Below are 24,916 nucleotides of genomic sequence, written 5' to 3' on the forward strand. Positions count from 1 at the left end.
TATCTATCTATCTATCTAGCCCTCCCATATCAATCTCTCTTTCTATATTTTAAAAACACTTATAATTTTACAAGTTCTGGCTCCTAAATCTGAGCCAGTCACACTAGTAGCCAATGTGCCATGTTCCATATTATATTATATTGAGTTAAAAAATCAATCTCCAAATGCAGAATAATGATTCCACCATGTTTCTATATTAGGAAGAATGAGACTATTTGTCCGCACAAAGCTTAAGAAGGTTGTGACCACTCATAAGATGCTCGGCCACCCCGCGCTGACCTTGAGGGCTGGAATAATGAGAGGAATGTCTTACATTATTTCTTAACACGTTTTACAAATCTTCCAACAAAATGATCTGTTCTTTGATAACCTCACATATTCAACCTTGGGTTAATAATTGAAGAATTTGATGTCATAGGCAGATTGTTTTTCTGACAACTGTATGGGTGACGTTGCCGGAGAACGTGGGTGGATGGGAGGAGACGTGTCCAGTGGGGATATATAGGACAGAATATGGCAAGGTGTAAGGAGAACTGCAAGAAACAGCCCGTCATCTCTGACAGATTCCCATTGCCGGAATTGCAATGTCCTACAGCACATTCACCATCAGCCTTGTCTGCTTGTTGGCCTTGACATCAGCATGCTATATACAAAACTGCCCCATAGGAGGAAAAAGGTCTGTGATGGACATCATGGATATTAGAAAGGTAAGTACATGCTACGGGGACAGCTCTCCTATCCTCAATAAGGGACCCGTGTGGATTTCATAGAATTGTTTTGTTGTCATCTTTTGTATCACTGAGGTATCATTATCGCACAACAAAGGGCGCAGGAGAACCGCTTTCATATAAGAATAAATTTCACATCATTACAGTACATGTTACTTATTCATCTACAGTCTACAGCAGTGGTGGCCAAACTGGGTCCTCACGGGCCGCTAACAGCTCATGTTTTCCAGATCTTCTGCAGCTGACACACAGGTGTAGCCATTTCTTATGGAACCATTTTAATATATACACAGGTGATCTGGAAAACATGACCTGTTAGCAGTCCCTGAGGAATGGGATTGGCCACCAATGGTCTACACAACTTTCTGTTTTCCTAATTGCCAACAAAGTAGTTTTACGAGGGACATTCTTGCTTCTGTGCATGTGTGTGACAGACAGATATGTTACGTGTTACATGTAAGATGTTTACTCTTATGAAATAAGTGTCATTCATATGCTTACTCAAAATTACAGAAATGTTTAACTAATATACAGGGCCGTAACTAGGGGGGGTGCAAGCGGGGCCATTGCACAGAGCGCAGGGTTCTTTGGGTCTTGGGGTGCCACAGCTGCTGCTCCACAGCCCAAAGGATGCTCTGTGTACATGCACTGTGTGTCGTCAGGACGCTCCAAGCAGTGCTGCACTTCCCAAAGCTGATGGCACAGGGCCCTTGAACAAAAACCACTAATCAAAAACTTTGGAGAAGATCTTCAGCTTTCATTAAACTACTCCCCCCCTCAGTGGACTGATGGAGGGATATTATACTTAAAATTACGTGAACATGGGATGCAAAAGATAAAAGGTATCCTAACACAGTCCACAAGGCACCTGAACAGCCAAGGTTTCAAGGATATCCATGACTGAGCACAGGTGGTTCTAACAAATTTACTGAGATACTAGTTAATTCACCTGTGCTCATGGATATCCTTATTACCTGAACTATTGCGGTGGCTTGAGCACCGCGTTTGAGAACCACTGCAATAGATCCGCTATTGGAAAGTGTCCTCTTTATTATTGTATTATAGTTATACTTTTAGCTCATACAGTAGATCATTTATTATCCTCTCTAGAGATTGGTAAAAATCAGGATCTGCCCAACTATTAGTTACACTTTGATAATAATAAGCAAAAAAACAGGAATGGCTCCTGCAAGTGATTGTGTATGGTAATGAGGCTTTTACATGAAAAGCTGCATTGAGAGTCTGCTGTTCAGTGAAACCCTCCACAGTGGCTTTTTTTTTAATTAACATGTAAAGCCCTACACTGTATCATTATCAAAGAGCACAGATGAGAAACTTTTAAACTGTTGCTCGGTACGAAACATCTGCAGTTCTTAATGTCCAAGAGCAATTGCAAATTGTAGCTGCACCGCTTAATTGCTAAGGAACTGAGGGGGTAATTCAGATATAATCAGAGATGTGCTAAAGTTAGCACATCTATGATCAGTTTCTTAGACATGCGGGGGGACGCCCAGCACAGGGCTAGTCCACCCCACATGTCTGGCTTGGCCTTTCCCCGCAAGGGTGCAAAAGCATCACACTTTTGCACCTGGCGAGTAGCTCCCTGCCTGCACAGCTTCTGCGCGCTGGCAGGGGGCTACCCGCCGCGTCCCGGGTCACAGTGGCTGCGTGTGATGTCACGCAGCCACCGCTGCCCGCCCCCGCAACGGTCCGGACACACCTACGTTGTCTGGACACCGCCCCTGCCAATGGCATTCTAATGCCACCCCGAGACCGCCTATAACAGCCCAAAGATACTGTTAGCATCTCACTCGGCTCCCGAGGTGCGCAAGCGCACTCCACAAGGGGATTCAGACTGCGATCGCTGCTGCTGCACGTGCGCACTCCACAAGGGGATTCAGACTGCGATCGCTGCTGCTGCACGTGCGCACTCCACAAGGGGATTCAGACTGCGATCGCTGCTGCTGCACGTGCGCACTCCACAAGGGGATTCAGACTGCGATCGCTGCTGCTGCACGTGCGCACTCCACAAGGGGATTCAGACTGCGATCGCTGCTGCTGCACGTGCGCACTCCACAAGGGGATTCAGACTGCGATCGCTGCTGCTGCACGTGCGCACTCCACAAGGGGATTCAGACTGCGATCGCTGCTGCTGCACGTGCGCACTCCACAAGGGGATTCAGACTGCGATCGCTGCTGCTGCACGTGCGCACTCCACAAGGGGATTCAGACTGCGATCGCTGCTGCTGCACGTGCGCACTCCACAAGGGGATTCAGACTGCGATCGCTGCTGCTGCACGTGCGCACTCCACAAGGGGATTCAGACTGCGATCGCTGCTGCTGCACGTGCGCACTCCACAAGGGGATTCAGACTGCGATCGCTGCTGCTGCACGTGCGCACTCCACAAGGGGATTCAGACTGCGATCGCTGCTGCTGCACGTGCGCACTCCACAAGGGGATTCAGACTGCGATCGCTGCTGCTGCACGTGCGCACTCCACAAGGGGATTCAGACTGCGATCGCTGCTGCTGCACGTGCGCACTCCACAAGGGGATTCAGACTGCGATCGCTGCCGCTGCACGTGCGCACTCCACAAGGGGATTCAGACTGCGATCGCTGCCGCTGCACGTGCGCACTCCACAAGGGGATTCAGACTGCGATCGCTGCTGCTGCACGTGCGCACTCCACAAGGGGATTCAGACTGCGATCGCTGCTGCTGCACGTGCGCACTCCACAAGGGGATTCAGACTGCGATCGCTGCCGCTGCACGTGCGCACTCCACAAGGGGATTCAGACTGCGATCGCTGCCGCTGCACGTGCGCACTCCACAAGGGGATTCAGACTGCGATCGCTGCTGCTGCACGTGCGCACTCCACAAGGGGATTCAGACTGCGATCGCTGCCGCTGCACGTGCGCACTCCACAAGGGGATTCAGACTGCGATCGCTGCTGCTGCACGTGCGCACTCCACAAGGGGATTCAGACTGCGATCGCTGCTGCTGCACGTGCGCACTCCACAAGGGGATTCAGACTGCGATCGCTGCCGCTGCATGTGTGCACTCCACAAGGGGATTCAGACTGCGATCGCTGCTGCTGCACGTGCGCACTCCACAAGGGGATTCAGACTGCGATCGCTGCCGCTGCACGTGCGCACTCCACAAGGGGATTCAGACTGCGATCGCTGCTGCTGCACGTGCGCACTCCACAAGGGGATTCAGACTGCGATCGCTGCCGCTGCACGTGCGCACTCCACAAGGGGATTCAGACTGCGATCGCTGCCGCTGCACGTGCGCACTCCACAAGGGGATTCAGACTGCGATTGCTGCCGCTGCACGTGCGCACTCCACAAGGGGATTCAGACTGCGATCGCTGCCGCTGCACGTGCGCACACCACAAGGGGATTCAGACTGCGATCGCTGCTGCTGCACGTGCGCACTCCACAAGGGGATTCAGACTGCGATCGCTGCTGCTGCACGTGCGCACTCCACAAGGGGATTCAGACTGCGATTGCTGCCGCTGCACGTGCGCACTCCACAAGGGGATTCAGACTGCGATCGCTGCCGCTGCACGTGCGCACTCCACAAGGGGATTCAGACTGCGATCGCTGCTGCTGCACGTGCGCACTCCACAAGGGGATTCAGACTGCGATCGCTGCTGCTGCACGTGCGCACTCCACAAGGGGATTCAGACTGCGATTGCTGCCGCTGCACGTGCGCACTCCACAAGGGGATTCAGACTGCGATCGCTGCCGCTGCACGTGCGCACTCCACAAGGGGATTCAGACTGCGATCGCTGCTGCTGCACGTGCGCACTCCACAAGGGGATTCAGACTGCGATCGCTGCCGCTGCACGTGCGCACTCCACAAGGGGATTCAGACTGCGATTGCTGCCGCTGCACGTGCGCACTCCACAAGGGGATTCAGACTGCGATCGCTGCCGCTGCACGTGCGCACTCCACAAGGGGATTCAGACTGCGATTGCTGCCGCTGCACGTGCGCACTCCACAAGGGGATTCAGACTGCGATTGCTGCCGCTGCACGTGCGCACTCCACAAGGGGATTCAGACTGCGATCGCTGCCGCTGCACGTGCGCACTCCACAAGGGGATTCAGACTGCAATTGCTGCCGCTGCACGTGCGCACTCCACAAGGGGATTCAGACTGCAATCGCTGCTGCTGCACGTGCGCACTCCACAAGGGGATTCAGACTGCAATTGCTGCCGCTGCACGTGCGCACTCCACAAGGGGATTCAGACTGCGATCGCTGCCGCTGCACGTGCGCACTCCACAAGGGGATTCAGACTGCGATCGCTGCCGCTGCACGTGCGCACTCCACAAGGGGATTCAGACTGCAATTGCTGCTGCTGCACGTGCGCACTCCACAAGGGGATTCAGACTGCAATCGCTGCTGCTGCACGTGCGCACTCCACAAGGGGATTCAGACTGCAATTGCTGCCGCTGCACGTGCGCACTCCACAAGGGGATTCAGACTGCAATTGCTGCCGCTGCACGTGCGCACTCCACAAGGGGATTCAGACTGCGATCGCTGCCGCTGCACGTGCGCACTCCACAAGGGGATTCAGACTGCGATCGCTGCCGCTGCACGTGCGCACTCCACAAGGGGATTCAGACTGCGATCGCTGCTGCTGCACGTGCGCACTCCACAAGGGGATTCAGACTGCGATCGCTGCTGCTGCACGTGCGCACTCCACAAGGGGATTCAGACTGCGATCGCTGCTGCTGCACGTGCGCACTCCACAAGGGGATTCAGACTGCGATCGCTGCTGCTGCACGTGCGCACACCACAAGGGGATTCAGACTGCAATCGCTGCCGCTGCACGTGCGCACTCCACAAGGGGATTCAGACTGCGATCGCTGCTGCTGCACGTGCGCACTCCACAAGGGGATTCAGACTGCGATCGCTGCTGCTGCACGTGCGCACTCCACAAGGGGATTCAGACTGCGATCGCTGCTGCTGCACGTGCGCACTCCACAAGGGGATTCAGACTGCGATCGCTGCTGCTGCACGTGCGCACTCCACAAGGGGATTCAGACTGCAATTGCTGCCGCTGCACGTGCGCACTCCACAAGGGGATTCAGACTGCGATCGCTGCCGCTGCACGTGCGCACTCCACAAGGGGATTCAGACTGCAATTGCTGCCGCTGCACGTGCGCACTCCACAAGGGGATTCAGACTGCAATCGCTGCCGCTGCAGCAATCCAGTCTGAATTATCCCCCGAGCCATAGGGTTCTAGGTAGTAAAAAGCACTTGAACGTTAACATATTTTTGGGCTAAATCTGCAGATTATCGCAGCACAGATTCTGGGGCGTTTAAAAAAAATGATACTTACCGGTACAGAACGAGCCAAAAAGACCTGTCCCAGCGAGGAGAAGACGCAAAGACTGCACTCTTTTTGTCATCTTTCGCAAATGCAAAAGACGGCAATGTAACTCAGTGGTCTATGGGGGGTAATTCAGACCTGATGGCTAAGCTACGTTTTCTCACAGCCTGCAATCAGGTCTGAACTGCGCATGCATATGCACCGCAATGTGCAGGCGCAACGGACCGCAGCAACGGGGATCACCAGTCAGTGACGGGATGGTGCAAACATTCTGAACGCAGCGGCGATTGCAAGGAGATTGACAGGAAGAGGGCGTTTGTGGGTGGTAATTGGCCGTTTCCAGGGAGTGTCCAGAAAAAACGCAGGAGGGACCAGGCGTTTGGAGGGAGGGTTTCTGACATCAGCTCCGACCCCAATCATCGCAGTGGCTGAGTAAGTCCTGGGCTGAGCAGAGACTGCACAAAATGATGTTTGTGCAGGACTCCAGCAAAAGCAATCGCACCCCTGCACACACACCATACCCTCCCCCTGTAGGCGTCGACTACCTGATCGCAGGGATGCAAAAAAAATGCACCCTAGCGATCAGATCGGAATTACCTCCTATGTATTAAGTATTGGAGAGAGCTAAAGTGGAGAGTGATTAAGTACCAGCCAATTAGATCCTAACCGTCATTTTTTCAAACTCAGCCTGTAACATGGCAGTTAGGAGATGATTGGCTGTTACTTTATCTCTATACACTTTATCTCTCTCCAAGTCTTACATACAGATGTCAGTGCACAGATGCCTGCCCGCAGGGCTGTAAGTAGGTGTGTGCGGAGGGGGTACCGCACATAGCGCTGCAGGGTAGAAGGCGCTGTTGGTGGCGCTTGTCAATTATCTGTTTTAATTACTTACCCAGCATCTCCTGACCGCACCTGTCTCCTACCCCGACCCCTTCTGTCACTAATACCTATACAACATTCATGAACTCAGCTCGAGATTTCTTTGTTATTCAGTCACACTGTCCTTTATTACAATTCAAGATGCTGACATACCCGGGATTCAAACCCATTGTCTGTGGCATTGCAGTCACACAATCTATTCATTGAGCCCTTGCATAGAAAGGTAGATAATTCTAAGCCAGAGAAGTCTAACCATTTGAACCTAACTTCGCACTTCGTGAAAAAATTATCAGCATTGCAGCTGAGCAGATCTATGTAGTGCGTGGCTGCAAGAGATTGGATGTGTGGCTGCACACTACATAGATCTGCTCAATTGTAATGCTGATTATTTTTTGTTTACAAAGTACCAGTAGCTTCATATAGTGTTCATAGTTTTTATGCAGAATCAAATTGCTCAATGGGTAGGGTGTTTGATTAGAATTCAACAGGTTACAGGTTTGAATCCTGGGTATGGCAGTATAGTGAAATGTGTTAATAAAGGGTAATTGCAACTGAATAACAACGAGCTGTCAAGTTAAGTGCCTGAATGTGGTATAAAGAGGATTTGTTTCCAAACCCATTTCTTGCAGTGCTCTAGAGATATGTGTGTAATATTTATAAATGCGCCTTGTATCCTTATTGGAAACAATGGGGGGCGCCAATTCTCTCTCTAGTTGCGTATGCACAGAACTGGTTCCGAGGGACCCACAACAGCGCTGCATTATGGGAGGAAGCTTCTCTCATTATAAATACTGTACCTGTCACACCCACATTGCTAGCTATGGAGGCTGCAGGAATCTGACTGGCAGACTAATCTGTATCGTCTCCACATTTTCTCTTTCCCACATATGGGGAGGAGCAATATCTTCCAGTATATGCTGGAGAAAAGCCGTTTCTAGGTTTACTGCATAGGCTGCATATGAGCAATAAAGAAGTCCTAGAAGTGGTGTTTATGTACTCTGTAACAGGGCTAGGTAATACGCAGCACTCCAGTTGCTGTGGAACTACACTTCTCAGCATGCCCTGCCACAGTTTTGCTATTAGGGCATGCTAAAAGTTGCTGTCTCCTGCTCGGGATATGGTCATTAGGTCGACAACACCTAGGTCGACAGTGATTAGGTCGACCACTATTGGTCGACATGCATTCGGTCGACATGTACTAGGTTGACGTGGAAAAAGGTCGACACAAGTTTTTCACTTTTATTTTTTTATTTTTTAATACTTTATGATCCACGTGGACTACGATTGGGAATGGTAATCTTGCCAAAAGCATGGTGAGTGAAGCGAGCCATTCAAGGGGACACGGTGCACTAATTGGGGTTCCCCATCACTTTTCGAAGAAAACAACACCCAAAAAAGTTTTAATAAATCATGTCGACCTAGTGACCATGTCAACATAATGCATGTCGACCAATAGTGGTCGACCAAATGACTGTCGACCTAAGTGTGGTCAACCTTATGACCCATACCCCTCCTGCTCTATAACCACTAAAGATTAGACGTTGTTAATAGATTTTTCCTTATCTGTATTTCCAATGTGTTCTGTATGTTCACAAACTTCCTCCTAGACTATGGGGTAAATTTACTAACATTCGTAATTTTCGGAAAAAGGTCAAAGTTCAATCACGAATGACATCGAAAGTGTAAAACTGCAACTTTTTGAATTGATTACGACTAATTTACTAAGCTGTCGTATTCGGGTTTTTCTTTTGTTCCGATGTCGATGTCATTCGTGTTTTTTTTTTTTTTTTTAACGGCAGTGATTAGCAAAACACTGCCGACTTTGTAAAAATGAATCTCGGCCGGATCTGTGTGATCCGTGCTGGGGTTCATTTTTTTTTAAATTTAAATTAAACAGTGTAAAATAAAAAAAAAATTGCGTGGGGTCCCCCCTCCTAAGCATAACCAGCCTCGGGCTCTTTGAGCCGATCCTGGTTGCAGAAATATGGGGAAAAAATTGACAGGGGTTCCCCCATATTTAAGCAACCAGCATCGGGCTCTGCGCCTGGTCCTGGTTCCAAAAATACGGGGGACAAAAAGAGTAGGGGTCCCCCGTATTTTTAAAACCAGCACCGGGCTCCACTAGCTGGACAGATAATGCCACAGCCGGGGGTCACTTTTATATAGTGCCCTGCGGCCGTGGCATCAAATATCCAACTAGTCACCCCTGGCCGGGGTACCCTGGGGGAGTGGGGACCCCTTCAATCAAGGGGTCCCCCCCCCCCCCAGCCACCCAAGGGCCAGGGGTGAAGCCCGAGGCTGTCCCCCCCCATCCAATGGGCTGCGGATGGGGGGGCTGATAGCCTTTTGTGATAATGAAAAGATATTGTTTTTAGTAGCAGTACTACAAGGCCCAGCAAGCCTCCCCCGCATGCTGGTACTTGGAGAACCACAAGTACCAGCATGCGGCGGAAAAACGGGCCCGCTGGTACCTGTAGTACTATTACTAAAAAAATACCCAAATAAACACAAGACACACACACCTTGAAAGTAAAGATTTATTACATACATGCACACAAACATACATACATACTTACCTTATGTTCACACGCAGGTCGGTCCTCTTCTCCAGTAGAATCCAAGGGGTACCTGTTGAATAAATTACACTCACCAGATCCAGGGTCCCAGGCTCCTCGTCGCATCCATGTGTAATCCACGTACTTGAATAAAATAACAAAACGGATACCCGAGCCACGAACTGAAAGGGGCCCCATGTTTTCACATGGGACTCCTTTCCCCGAATGCCAGAAACCCACTCTGACTACTGTCTAAGTGGGTTTCTTCAGCCAATCAGGGAACACCACGTTGTAGCACTCTTCTGATCGGCTGTGTGCTCCTGTACTGAGTGACAGGCGGCACACGGCAGTGTTACAATGTAGCGCCTATGCGCTACATTGTAACCAATGCTGGGAACTTTCTGCTCAGCGGTGACGTCACTTTAGGTCAACCGCAGGGCAGAAAGTTCCCACCATTGGTTACAATGGAGCGCATAGGCGCTACATTGTAACACTGCCGTGTGCCGCCTGTCACTCAGTACAGGAGCACACAGCCGATCAGGAGAGTGCTACAACGTGGCGCTCCCTGATTGGCTGAGGAAACCCACTTAGACAGTAGTCAGAGTGGGTTTCTGGCATTCGGGGAAAGGAGTCCCATGTGAAAACATGGGGCCCCTTTCAGTTCGTGGCTCGGGTATCCGTTTTGTTATTTTATTCAAGTACGTGGATTACACATGGATGCGACGAGGAGCCTGGGACCCTGGATCTGGTGAGTGTAATTTATTCAACAGGTACCCCTTGGATTCTACTGGAGAAGAGGACCGACCTGCGTGTGAACATAAGGTAAGTATGTATGTATGTTTGTGTGCATGTATGTAATAAATCTTTACTTTCAAGGTGTGTGTGTCTTGTGTTTATTTGGGTATTTTTTTAGTAATAGTACTACAGGTACCAGCGGGCCCGTTTTTCCGCCGCATGCTGGTACTTGTGGTTCTCCAAGTACCAGCATGCGGGGGAGGCTTGCTGGGACTTGTAGTACTGCTACTAAAAACAATATCTTTTCATTATCACAAAAGGCTATCAGCCCCCCCATCCGCAGCCCATTGGATGGGGGGGACAGCCTCGGGCTTCACCCCTGGCCCTTGGGTAGCTGGGGGGGGACCCCTTGATTGAAGGGGTCCCCACTCCCCCAGGGTACCCCGGCCAGGGGTGACTAGTTGGATTTTTGATGCCACGGCCGCAGGGCACTATATAAAAGTGACCCCCGGCTGTGGCATTATCTGTCCAGCTAGTGGAGCCCGGTGCTGGTTTTAAAAATACGGGGGACCGTATTTTTGGAACCAGGACCAGGCGCAGAGCCCGATGCTGGTTGCTTAAATATGGGGGAACCCCTGTCATTTTTTCCCCCATATTTCTGCAACCAGGATCGGCTCAAAGAGCCCGAGGCTGGTTATGCTTAGGAGGGGGGACCCCACACAATTTTTTTTTTTAAAATAAGCACTTTCCCACCCCTTCCCACTGATATACATGCACGGATCTCATGGATCCGTGCATGCCTATCCAATCACGAATAAAAAAAGCAGGTCTGTTTTTTTAAAGCACTTTTTTACGAGTTGTAATTTTTCACGGCAGTGTTTTTTTTTTTTTTTGCTTTGCACTTCTTAGTAAATGACCGAGATTCATACTTAAACAGCCGCGTTTTGACCGATGGTGTATTCATTCGTGATTTTTTTCCTAGGACTTCCAAATATTACGAATGCCCTCATCACTGCCGTGATTTGAGTTTAGTAAATTACCGAGATGACACTTTGATGAAAAAACGGCATCTCGGTCAAAATCGGGACCTTAGTAAATTTACCCCTATGACTTATGATGTGACTTTCCCTGTACGATGTGTAACTGCGGGATACCATGCAATACTGGCTGCAGGGTTAGACAGTGAGAGTGAGGACACTTACTGTATGTATATAAAACAGACAATATATAGTTTTCACGGCTAATATGACCCTAAACTACTCCTGAGAAGAGTAACGGATTCACTGGATTCCCAGCAATGCTGTCATATCTAGCAATAAATTAATGGATGTTTAGTATGAGTTATGATTTTTATCAGGTGTCAGGGGTCAAAGTCATGCTGGTTTTTATAGTACTTTTAAAGAAGCCTTATATGGAGCAGAGCCGGCCCTAGCCAATTTGATGCCCTAGGCAAAATGTTGTCTGGTGCCCCCTAGTACCGCCGCTAGTTCAGCATCTGACCCAGCAACACTCAGGCAGAGGGGCCCACCGGGATGGGGGGGGGGGGGGTACCCTGTGGGCCAGTTCAACACTGCATAATGCCACACAGTAATGCCCATAATACACATAATGCCACACAGTAATGCGCCTGACACATATGCCCCATGTTAGTAATGCCCATAATACACATAATGCCTCACAGTAATGCACCTTACACGTATGCCCCACATTAGTAATGCCCATAATACACATAATGCCACACAGTAATGCACCTTACACATATGTCCCACATTAGTAATGTGCATATTACACATAATGCCACACAGTAATGCCCATAATACACATAATGCCACACAGTAATGCACCTGACACATATGCCCCATGTTAGTAATGCCCATAATACACATAATGCCTCACAGTAATGCACCTTACACATATGCCCCACATTAGTAATGCCCATAATACACATAATGCCACACAGTAATGCACCTTACACATATGTCCCACATTAGTAATGTGCATATTACACATAATGCCACACAGTAATGCCCATAATACACATAATGCCACACAGTAATGCACCTGACACATATGCCCCATGTTAGTAATGCCCATAATACACATAATGCCTCACAGTAATGCACCTTACACATATGCCCCACATTAGTAATGCCCATAATACACATAATGCCACACAGTAATGCACCTTACACATATGTCCCACATTAGTAATGTGCATATTACACATAATGCCACACAGTAATGCACCTTACACATATGCCCCACATTAGTGATGCCCATAATATACATAATGCCACACAGTAATGCACCTGACACATATGCCCCACATTAGTGATGCCCATAATACACATAATGCCACACAGTAATGCACCTGACACATATGCCCCACATTAGTAATGCCCATAATACACATAATGCCACACAGTAATGCACCTGACACATATGCCCCACATTAGTAATGCCCATAATACACATAATGCCATACAGTAATGCACCTTACACATATACCCCACATTAGTAATGCCCATAATACACATAATGCCATACAGTAATGCACCTTACACATATGCCCCACATTAGTAATGCCCATAATACACATAATGCCATACAGTAATGCACCTTACACATATGCCCCACATTAGTAATGCCCATAATACACATAATGCCATACAGTAATGCACCTTACACATATGCCCCACATTAGTAATGCCCATAATACACATAATGCCATACAGTAATGCACCTTACACATATGCCCCACATTAGTAATGCCCATAATACACATAATTCCACACAGTAATGCACATTACACATATGCCCCACATTAGTAATGTCCATAATACACATAATGCCACACAGTAATGCACCTGACACATATGCCCCACATTAGTAATGCCCATAATACACATAATGCCACACAGTAATGCACCTTACACATATGTCCCACATTAGTAATGTGCATATTACACATAATGCCACACAGTAATGCCCATAATACACATAATGCCAAACAGTAATGCACCTGACACATATGCCCCATGTTAGTAATGCCCATAATACACATAATGCCTCACAGTAATGCACCTTACACATATGCCCCACATTAGTAATGCCCATAATACACATAATGCCACACAGTAATGCACCTTACACATATGTCCCACATTAGTAATGTGCATATTACACATAATGCCACACAGTAATGCCCGTAATACACATAATGCCAAACAGTAATGCACCTGACACATATGCCCCATTTTAGTAATGCCCATAATACACATAATGCCTCACAGTAATGCACCTTACACATATGCCCCACATTAGTAATGCCCATAATACACATAATGCCACACAGTAATGCACCTTACACATATGTCCCACATTAGTAATGTGCATATTACACATAATGCCACACAGTAATGCACCTTACACATATGCCCCACATTAGTGATGCCCATAATACACATAATGCCACACAGTAATGCACCTGACACATATGCCCCACATTAGTGATGCCCATAATACACATAATGCCACACAGTAATGCACCTGACACATATGCCCCACATTAGTAATGCCCATAATACACATATGCCATACAGTAATGCACCTGACACATATGCCCCACATTAGTAATGCCCATAATACACATAATGCCATACAGTAATGCACCTTACACATATGCCCCACATTAGTAATGCCCATAATACACATAATGCCATACAGTAATGCACCTTACACATATGCCCCACATTAGTAATGCCCATAATACACATAATGCCATACAGTAATGCACCTTACACATATGTCCCACATTAGTAATGCCCATAATACACATAATGCCATACAGTAATGCACCTTACACATATGCCCCACATTAGTAATGCCCATAATACACATAATGCCATACAGTAATGCACCTTACACATATGCCCCACATTAGTAATGCCCATAATACACATAATTCCACACAGTAATGCACATTACACATATGCCCCACATTAGTAATGCCCATAATACACATAATGCCACACAGTAATGCACCTGACACATATGCCCCACATTAGTAATGCCCATAATACACATAATGCCACACAGTAATGCACCTTACACATATGTCCCACATTAGTAATGTGCATATTACACATAATGCCCCACAGTAATGCCCATAATACACATAATGCCACACAGTAATGCACCTGACACATATGCCCCATGTTAATAATGCCCATAATACACATAATGCCTCACAGTAATGCACCTTACACATATGCCCCACATTAGTAATGCCCATAATACACATAATGCCACACAGTAATGCACCTTACACATATGTCCCACATTAGTAATGTGCATATTACACATAATGCCACACAGTAATGCACCTTACACATATGCCCCACATTAGTGATGCCCATAATACACATAATGCCACACAGTAATGCACCTGACACATATGCCCCACATTAGTGATGCCCATAATACACATAATGCCACACAGTAATGCACCTGACACATATGCCCCACATTAGTAATGCCCATAATACACATAATGCCATACAGTAATGCACCTTACACATATGCCCCACATTAGTAATGCTCATAATACACATAATGCCACACAGTAATGCACCTTATACATATGCCCCACATTAGTAATGCCCATAATACACATAATGCCATACAGTAATGCACCTTACACATATGCCCCACATTAGTAATGCCCATAATACACATAATGCCATACAGTAATGCACCTTACACATATGCCCCACATTAGTAATGCCCATAATATACATAATGCCATACAGTAATGCACCTTACACATATGCCCCACATTAGTAATGCCCATAATACACATAATTCCACACAGTAATGCACATTACACATATGCCCCACATTAGTAATGCCCATAATACACATAATGCCACACAGTAATGCACCTGACACGTATGCCCCACATTAGTAATGCCCATAATACACATAATGCCACACAGTAATGCACATTACACATATGCCCCACAATAGTAATGCCCATAATACACATAATGCCATACAGTAATGCACCTTACGCATATGCCCCACATTAGTAATGCTAGTAGCTTTTTTTTATAAAATGTACTTTTGCTTGCTGGCGTGCTTGCAGTCAGTGTGTGCGCCCATGCAGCTCCCTGGATCTGTGACTGCATTTTGTGAGCTGAGGTGGCAGGATGGGTGGGTGGGTGCGTGCTTGCGCTTGTACCCATTAAAGAGGCACCCGTACAAGGGATGTGACTTCACAGGGTATGCCGTCCTTTCAAACCTCACCCTTTATTTTCGTTTACTCTTTGGAAACAGATAGCAGCAATGTCCAGATACTGCCACACTTGCTGGTTATACAAAAAGACCAGCATCAAACATGTAGCAGCTGTCCATTCTCTTCACTGTTCAGTGTGTTTGCTGGTGTCTGTTACTCCCGGCAACAGCATGCCCTTTATTTTATATTGCAGGAGTGATATGCTCTGCCCTCCAGTCTGATGTGAAAGTCACGCTGCACTTATGTTTCATATAGAAATAGCGCAACGCAACTTACTGACCACGTTACAGTACTGAATGGCAGGGGAATTTTCTGGCATGGACTGACTAGGAAATAAAGTGGGTGGAGAACATTGGCCGTGTTATGTCCCTGCAGACACGTTGGGTTTGCACAGGGATAAGGGACACACACAGGATGGTAGGATTCCCCTCCCCCATGTGCACAAGCAGTATAGGTGATGTCAGATTTATGTGAAGCAGTCTTCCAAAATACACATGTGGTATCATAAGGAGCCATCCAGTAATAACCTTATATAGTCAGTGAAAATGTCACGGGTTCAGGAATTGCAGTTACTGGGCTTCTGCTGTCTGAGGTCTCACAAGTCAGGGGCATTCAAGCATGTTGGAGGGAGTTTAAGGGACAGTGTGCATTCTATTTGACAAATGTAAACAACAGTGTATACACTGATTGAATACATTTGGAAAGTAACAGTTAGTTTGCACACTGTCCCTCCCAGTATGAGATACTGCAGGGACATGCTTGGATGCCCCTAGACATGCTTGGATGTCCTGGGCAAATGCCTAGCCTGCCTATAGCTAAGGACTGCTCTGTGGATTGGTTTGATTTTCAGTGCTAGCGATTATAGGAGGACAGAACCCTTCGGGCTGGCAAAATAGATGAAAATAATATATGTCTTAAATGTTTCTTCCTAGCAGGCTGCCAAAGACTTTGACCAGCCCGTATTTGGTACACCTTTGTTGAGAGTTGTATAGTTTTCTAGGGCAAGATTAATGGAAACTGTTGACTTCCAATTACTTTGTTTTATTCTAACATATGAAAAGTGTAATGTGTAACACAATTGAACTTGGGGGGTGATTCAGATCTGATCGCTGGGCTGCTAATTTTGCTCTCCTGCGTTCAAACAGTCGCCACCTCCAGGAGGAGTGTAAATTCGCTGTGCAAGTGTGCAATGCCATGTGTACGCCGAGCTGCTAAAATCCACTGTGTGCAGTCTCTGCGCAGCCCAGGACTTACTCCTCCAGTGCGATCACATCTGGCTGATCAGGGTCAGAACTGACATCACACACCCTCCCTGAAAACGCTTGGGCACGCCTGCGTTTTTCCGGACACTCCCAGAAAACAGTCAGTTACCACCCACATACGGCCTCTTCCTGTCAAACACCTTGCGAACGCCCGTGCAAACGGATTTTTCTCACCATCCCGTTGCTGACCAGTGATGCCCGTTGTTGATGGCTGACGCGCGTGCGCATTGCGGTGCACACGCATGCGCAGTTATTACCTGATCGCCCGCTGTACGAAAACGCACAGCAGCGATCAGATCTGTTGGATTACTACCTGTTGTCACCAGAGTGGCCAGTAGGTGTCAGCACTGTCCTATTGCTGCTTCAATCTGGGGGAATTTCTTTTCACTGCAGCAATTTGCTAGGTTCCTCAGATTGATTTCTGCAAATAAACAGATGACTATAGACCAGTCACTAGTCACACAGACATCATTACGGCCACATTATGCTGAATATTGGTGTAGTGACACTTTGCAATGTACCAAGTCTTCAGTAATTGTCCTCCGTTTACCCCGTTTGTAACTCTTCTGCTCTCTTATGTTTAGTGCATCCCTTGTGGACCAAGAAATAAAGGACACTGCTTCGGGCCCAACATCTGCTGCGGGGAAGAGCTGGGCTGCTACTTCGGTACCTCAGAGACGTTGAGGTGTCAGGAAGAGAATTACCTGCCCTCGCCATGCGAGTCTGGGCGGAAGCCATGCGGGAATAATGGAGGCAACTGCGCAGCCTCAGGGATATGCTGTAACCATGGTAAGAACCTGCAGAGAGTGCACAAAAATTAGAGAAACACATACAGATGGAGCCCTGCTCATCTATACCTTTAATGGGATTAAGTGAACCAGGACAGTCGGACTTAATCCCCTGCTCTAATGACTTAATCCCCTGCTGTATTGTTCTCTCTGTATTGTATTGCAGCCTAGAACAATAGATGAAAGGCTTATGCTAATGAGCCTTGGTGCACCTAGGTGCAGCAGAGAAGGCTAGATGAACAAGGCTCCATCTGTAGTTGTAGAGACAGGGGTAGTAGCAGCTACAGGCCACTCTGACAGCGTACTGTAGGTCCATCACATGTCCACGTAACGCAACACCTCTAGATAAAAGGCACAAAAAGTGAGGGAATGCAAATAATCAGCGTTGAACCCCGGCATTCAGTGGCAGCACCAAAATTCAAATAGGAGAGTCACACCAACTGCCAGTGAGTCAGTATGGAGTGACAGTTGGTGACAGCTGGTGGCAGGGTTTCTATTACAATCTAATATATGTTTTCTACACATAGTTGCCTGCCCTCCCTCATTCTGCAGGAGACTCCCTGAAATAGTAGCAATCTCCCAGACTCCCTCAATAGTCCCTCAATCTCCCTGAAAAAAAGAGAGATCAGAGATACATACATTCAAATGGGATCATCAGCGCCATTTCCCTGTATTGGTTATAAGGCACAATGATCCCTATGGCTACATGCATTGTAAAGGTTTCTTGTGGCCACTTACAGTATATGGAACCTCTTGTAAAACACAATACACAAAAAAATCCTGCAAAATATCAGTGTCTTCTCTTCAACAAGTAGATCTTACTAACTTTGGGGCTCATTACCATGTGGATGTAAGTTATTTTCATGACACGCCTCTCACATGTAGCAGTAGACGTCCGCACTGATAAGTATTACTTTCACAATATCCCTGAAATGCTTTTTCAGAAGTAGGCAAGTATGTTTTCTACATTATATATTATATTCTACTAAGAACTGAAGAGCAGGCTTACATCCTCCCCATCAGGACTGCATTCTATGCAGCAGTTATTGTCAGTTTTTTAATGTTACTTATACAAAGTAGTTTGCAGTACTCAAGTGAGTGTCAGTCAGACAGCATTTGTGGTGTGTGTGTGTGTGTGGGGGGGTAATGGGGGAGTGGCAACCCAAACGCAGGAGCATCACAACCGTTTTGGAGGCATGTCAGAGGCTTGCAACTGCGATCACCTACTCAATATTGCTCCAGCATCTTACCTCCGGCAGCCATGATGCATGATTCAGGGTTACCCAGAAGGCAGATAACTGACCGATGTGCGTCCGATGGTGGCGGCGGATCTGAGACACCTCTGGTGGGCATCTTTTTACAAACACTGTCATCTGCGACATTTGCATAATTTCGGGCAGCCTCTGTGTATGGATTTGCAGCTGCGACAGCATTTGCGCAAATCTCTGAATCAGGCCCCAAATGCAGGCGGATGTTGCTGATAATTGCAGATGCTGCATGTGCTGTAGAAAGCACGGATAGTCGGCACAGGTAGGCGGACACTCACATTAGCCTCGTTCAGATGGATAACCCCCACAGATTCTCGGGTCAGAATCAGGCCCCTATGTGTTATTCAAGGTATGGTCACTGTAACTACAAGTTACTTAATGTATTCCCAGATTTCCTCCCAACTGTTAGTTTTAATATCAATTGGGAGGTCCAATGACGGGATGTAGATACTGTATGTGACCGGTGGTCCAGCGGTCTCCTGACCGCCGGTCACACAATACCAACCGCCAATGACAGTATTCCATCACTCCTAGCAACTGCCTGTATGCAGCCACAGACCCCAACTCTTAACATAATGTGCACAACCAAACCACAGGGCTGCTATCAGAAATTGTTGGGCCCGAGACTGACAAACTAAGCAGGACCCCCACCCAAAGAAACCCCTAAAAACTGCTAGGTTCTCAGGTGGTCCGTCTCCCACCAAGAGGCTTAGCAGGAGCTGCAGCACCCAGACCAGGCATATGTCTGTATCATATGTCTCGGGGCGGCTGCGGGCAGAACGGGTGATTTATGACCCTTGGGCTGGGGGGAGCAGGTGGTGTATGTACCTTGGGCTTGGGCGGGTAGTATATGTTCTTGGGGTCAGGGGGGTAGGGCTGGCAGTGTATGTCTATGAGGCTGGGGGATTTGGTAGTTTGGGGATTACTGTGTCTAAGGGGCTGGGGGGGAGGACGAGAAGTGTATGTCCCTGGGGCCAGGAGGTAGTATAGGTATATGGGGCCGGGTAGTGTATGCCCTTGGGGCTGGGCCGGGGGGGGGGGGGGGGGGGCGTGAGATGGGAAGTGTATATCCCTGGGGACTAAGTTGGGGGGGCATAGTATATGTCCCTGGGGCTGGGAGGTAATTCAGGTCTATGGGGTTGGGGAGGTAGTGTATGTCCTCGGGGGCTGAGTAGGGAGGGGGGGGGTGGAGGATGGGCAGTGTACGTCCTTGGGGGGCGGACTGGTAGTGTATGTGTCTGGGCTGGGGTAGATAGTGTATGTCCTCGGGGGCTGAGTAGGGAGGGTGGGGATGGAGTATGGGCAGTGTACGTTCTTGGGGGGCGGACTGGTAGTGTATGTCCTCAGGGGCTGAGTAGGGAGGGGGGGATGGAGGATGGGCAGTGTACGTTCTTGGGGGGCTGACTGGTAGTGTATGTCCTCGGGGGCTGAGCAGGGAGGGGGAGGGGGATGGAGGATGGGCAGTGTACGTTCTTGGGGGGCGGACTGGTAGTGTATGTCCTCGGGGGCTGAGTAGGGAGGGGGGGATGGAGGATGGGCAGTGTACGTTCTTGGGGGGCGGACTGGTAGTGTATGTCCTCAGGGGCTGAGTTGGGAGGGGGGGGATGGAGGATGGGCAGTGTACGTTCTTGGGGGGCGGACTGGTAGTGTATGTCCTCAGGGGCTGAGTAGGGAGGGGGGGGGTGGAGGATGGGCAGTGTACGTTCTTGGGGGGCGGACTGGTAGTGTATGTCCTCGGGGGCTGAGTAGGGAGGGGAGGGATGGAGGATGGGCAGTGTACGTTCTTGGGGGGCGGACTGGTAGTGTATGTCCTCGGCGGCTGAGTAGGGAGGGGGGGGTGGAGGATGGGCAGTGTACGTTCTTCGGGGGCGGACTGGTAGTGTATGTCCTCAGGGGCTGAGTAGGGAGGGGGGGGATGGAGGATGGGCAGTGTACGTTCTTGGGGGGCGGACTGGTAGTGTATGTCCTCAGGGGCTGAGTAGGGAGGGGGGGGATGGAGGATGGGCAGTGTACGTTCTTGGGGGGCGGACTGGTAGTGTATGTCCCTGGGCTGGGGTAGATAGTGTATGTCCCTGGGGCCGGGAGGTAATTCAGGTCTATGGGGCTGGGGAGGTGATGTATGTCCATGGGGTTGGGGGCAGGTGGTGGTGACTGGTTCCAGTGCAGGGGTCTGTAAGGCTATGCACAGTGATGGTCTGGGATGCCGACAGAAGTGCCCGTTAGCCGGAACAGACGATAGCTTCCGGTTTGCATGCCACAGTGGAATGAAAATCCCAGAAGCACTGCTGCCAGCCCAGCAGACTTCTGGAGCCGCCGGGCCAGCAAGCAGTGTAGTCTTGGCAGCCCCCGTCCGATAGTGGCCCTGCCGAACCATCAATGGTATAACAATCGATTGATTACCCAGATGTTAAAGAAAAAAAAATGACAATTAATGGATAACCCATTCATGGCCATCCCTACAATTATACAGGCATCCCATTGCTTGGTCACACCACCTCCCTAGTGTCTGGGGCAATCTCTTGTTGCGTAGGCTAAAAGTTTAAAACCAGTGACTGCGGATCACAAGGTAAGCTACCGGGAGAGTTTCAGGTGGTTGTTCCATGCGTCCTCTTTAGTTTACAGTCATGCTAGTGAAAGGTCCTGTATGTAAGTCATGTGACAGTAGTGTGAGTGCTCACTCAGGGAGGCACCGGGGAAATTTAAGTCTCCACTTGCTAGTACCCCAAGTGTATTCATGGGTAGAGTGAAGTGCGACAAGGGGACACAGCTAGAAAGACAGTCACGCTATATTAGAGTGTCAGCTCTCATGCCAAATGAACCTACTTCCCGCGTAACTAAGTGATCTGCACTGCAGAGTAATTTTCTATGACACAGACCCAGGTAACTGTACACTGCGGCACTGCGTGTACATTGCTGTACAGAAAAGAACTGCACCCCCAACCACCAAGCAAATATAATGATCACTCTCAGATACTGTTACAGCTGCCAGGATAATTGTCTTCCCTGACTACTAATCAACATTTATGACTGTGGTTCTCTAGACTAAACTGTTCCTCCCTATCTGTTCCCCGCAGAGACCTGTACAATGGACCAGGCATGTGAACAGGATGCTGTATTTTCCTAGTGAAGGTCCTCAGAAGTTCTATCCCTCTGCCAATGCAAACCAACCGAAGAACAGCAAGCCAAGTCACATCACCACGTCCTGAGGCAGGACGCACACAGCCGGTGTATAGTTGTACTGTATAATGAATAAAGAATCCTAAAACAATGTGTCTGTAGCTTTATTTCTCTACCTGATATGTTTTTGCTACGTGGGTATTTATTTGCATTCAGTGGTGAACTCTACCATAGGCTGACCATAATATCCCTTTAAACTGGCACACTCATAAATTCCGCAGGTTCTGGGGCTGACTAAAATCAGGTGACATACAGACTTGAAGTCAGCCAGCCACAGAACCTGTGTAATTCACTAGTGTCCCAGTTTAAAGGGATATTATGGTCAGCCTATCTACCAGGTCTGTGGATCACGCAGGACCTCCGTGCCAGTGGGAACTTGCCAGCAGCCGCTCACTTCAAGCTCATTTTTGCAAAAAAATTTTTAGATTATAAAATGAATAATAGAAAATATTTTGAGTGATCATTTCTTGATCTAATTTCTGACCTACCTCACCCCCTATGGATTACAATCTTTTTGTAACCACCCCTTCAGTGTTCAGTGTGGTGCAAGGTGCAATAGGAGAAATACATACCTCCCAACATGACCCTCTCCAGGAGGGACAGAATGCTCTACTCCAGGACTTTCCTTTTAATATATGATTGCCATCACCTGTGGTGAAACACCTTTCTTATCCATTAACCTGTTCAACACATGTTATGTCAATCATACATTAAGAGGAAAGTCCGGGAGCAGAGTCTTGTGTCCCTCCTGGAGAGGGTCATGTTTGGAGGTATGAAAATACACCTCCTTTGCCCCAGGCTAGCTCTCCAGGGAGACTTTCAGTACATTATGAGAACAGGGATACACAATGATGCAGCAATAGTTCCTGATGAAATGATTTGGGTTCCAGGCCTTCTCTTATGAAAGTATCCTCCTTTATTTCACTCCTCCTGCACATGGATTGTATCATGCATTTAGAGGACACGAATATGATTATAGAAACTTCTCCTCTCCCTCTATCTCAAACACTTGGCATGTCAGATGGCATAAACTGTCTTATACATATGGGTACTTTACATTCCATTCTTCTCCACATTACGTTCCTCCCAACATGATCCTCTCCAGGAGGGACACAATGCTCTGCTTCTGGACTTTTCTCTTTATGTATGATTGCCGGCACCTGTGTTGAACAGGTTAATGGAAAAAAGGTGTTTCACCACAGGTGATGACAAAAATAGATTAAGAAGGAAGTCCAGGAGCAGAGCATTCTGTCCCTCCTGGAGAGGGTCATGTTGGGAGATACTATATGACAGTGGTTCTCAAACTCGGTCCTCAGGACCCCACACAGTGCATGTTTTGCAGGCAACCCAGCAGGTGCACAGGTGTATTAATTACTCACTGACACATTTTAAAAGGTCCACAGGTGGAGCTAATGATGTCACTTGTGATTCTGTGAGGAGACCTGGAAAACATGCACTGTGTGGGGTCCTGAGGACCGAGTTTGAGAACCTGTGTGCTATATGACATTACACTCCATCTTTCTCCACCAGCAGTCTTAAAGCACAGCTACAAAAGTACAGTTTGCACCCTATACATGCAGGTCCACCTGGCCCTTCCACTAGCTGGTTCCTTTAGTTCTCCATAGCTTCACACACATCCAATGCAGCTCTGACACTCTAAGCAGTATACGCTCAGCTGCTGCCCACCCCTCTCCAACAGGGATGGCCCTTATAGCCACTCTGCTCCAACAGTGACCCCCTCCCAACTGCCTTACTGCCTTCCCCCCTTAACAGTAATCCTCTATATCATTGGGGACCCCCCATCTCCGCAATACCTTTGCATCTCTTACCCTCTCCTGTGTGCTACATGGGTGCAGTGGGCACTCCCACACCAGGGTAACGCAGGAGCTAGCTCCCTGCTCCCCTCCTTCATGATATCAAAATGTGGGAAAACCTCTCCCCTCTATAGGCTAAGAAACCATAACCTTTAGTAACCATGTGTTAAGGGGAGCAGAGCGAGACGCTATGGTGGAAGCTAGCCCGCAAGGGTACACATTTCTACAAATTGTAGTCCTGGATGGAAAGACTAGCCACACTAACACCAAAAATGCAAAAAAGGTGTGTTGACCATTTTTGTGTCGACCTTTGTCATGTAGACCTTTTTCCAGTGTCAACAAGTGGTAAGCAATTTCTATATCGGCGCTCACTCTAATTATTAAGGGGTGTATACGTTCCTTTACTCTGTATAACAAGGAGATGTATGGTCACAAACTCCTCCTTCTCCCTCCTTGTGATAATCGTCATGCGGTTTACTCAGACGAGGTCTCCTCCACATGCAACATGAAATGTAAAAGACAGGAGGAAAAACGCATAATATAATACGTTGTTTTAATAACACACACTTTTACTAAAAACAACACATGTTCCCTTTTGGAATCCTAGATGGTATAACCGAAGTAATTACCAGATGGTAATTACCCCTTGATAATTAAAGTTAGCGCTGATATAGAAATTGCTTACCACTTGTTCACACATATCTACATTTTCAGGAGTTGTGGAGGAATTCTACTACTAGCAATTTCTTACTTGGCTGCTATCATTTGCGCACGCACATTAGGACATACCACCTTTTCTACACATATATCTTCTTTTTCCAGTGTCGACCTTTCATAGGTCGCCCTTTTGTCCTTGCCGAGCTAATGCATGTCGAACATATGGGGTCGACCTAGTGTAGATCTTCTATATACCACACCCTTCCCACTTCACCATGCTCCATTTTCCTGCAAAGGGGTGCTATTCAATTAACATCCTCTAGAGGGTGTTACATTTTAAATATACATTTTTTACAGATATACTGTATTTTGCTTTAGGAGCGCGATAAAATCTTATTTGGGATGAAAGCTAGA

The 24,916-nt window shown here is 48.0% G+C and overlaps 1 protein-coding gene across 1 annotated transcript; it reads left to right on the plus strand.

Annotated features, from left to right (window-relative positions):
- Window positions 1-532: 532 nt before the first annotated feature.
- On the plus strand, window positions 533-22,122 carry LOC135020211 (mesotocin-neurophysin MT). The gene is made up of 3 exons (XM_063953168.1): window positions 533-707; window positions 17,383-17,587; window positions 21,929-22,122. The coding sequence occupies exons 1-3, from the start codon at window positions 585-587 to the stop codon at window positions 21,976-21,978; spliced, it is 378 nt and encodes a 125-aa protein (XP_063809238.1). The 5' UTR covers window positions 533-584; the 3' UTR covers window positions 21,979-22,122.
- The last annotated feature ends 2,794 nt before the right edge of the window (window positions 22,123-24,916 follow it).

This window comes from Pseudophryne corroboree, chromosome 1 (assembly GCF_028390025.1).
Source record: "Pseudophryne corroboree isolate aPseCor3 chromosome 1, aPseCor3.hap2, whole genome shotgun sequence".
Taxonomy (NCBI): Eukaryota; Metazoa; Chordata; class Amphibia; order Anura; family Myobatrachidae; genus Pseudophryne; species Pseudophryne corroboree.

What these genes read in the sequence shown, in the direction of transcription:
- LOC135020211 (XM_063953168.1), top strand. Translation starts at nt 585, where the DNA reads ATGTCCTACAGCACATTCACCATCAGCCTTGTCTGCTTGTTGGCCTTG. An exon ending in ACATCATGGATATTAGAAAG is followed by an intron (nt 708 to 17,382) that starts GTAAGTACATGC and finishes TCTTATGTTTAG; the next exon opens with TGCATCCCTTGTGGACCAAG. An exon ending in AGGGATATGCTGTAACCATG is followed by an intron (nt 17,588 to 21,928) that starts GTAAGAACCTGC and finishes TGTTCCCCGCAG; the next exon opens with AGACCTGTACAATGGACCAG.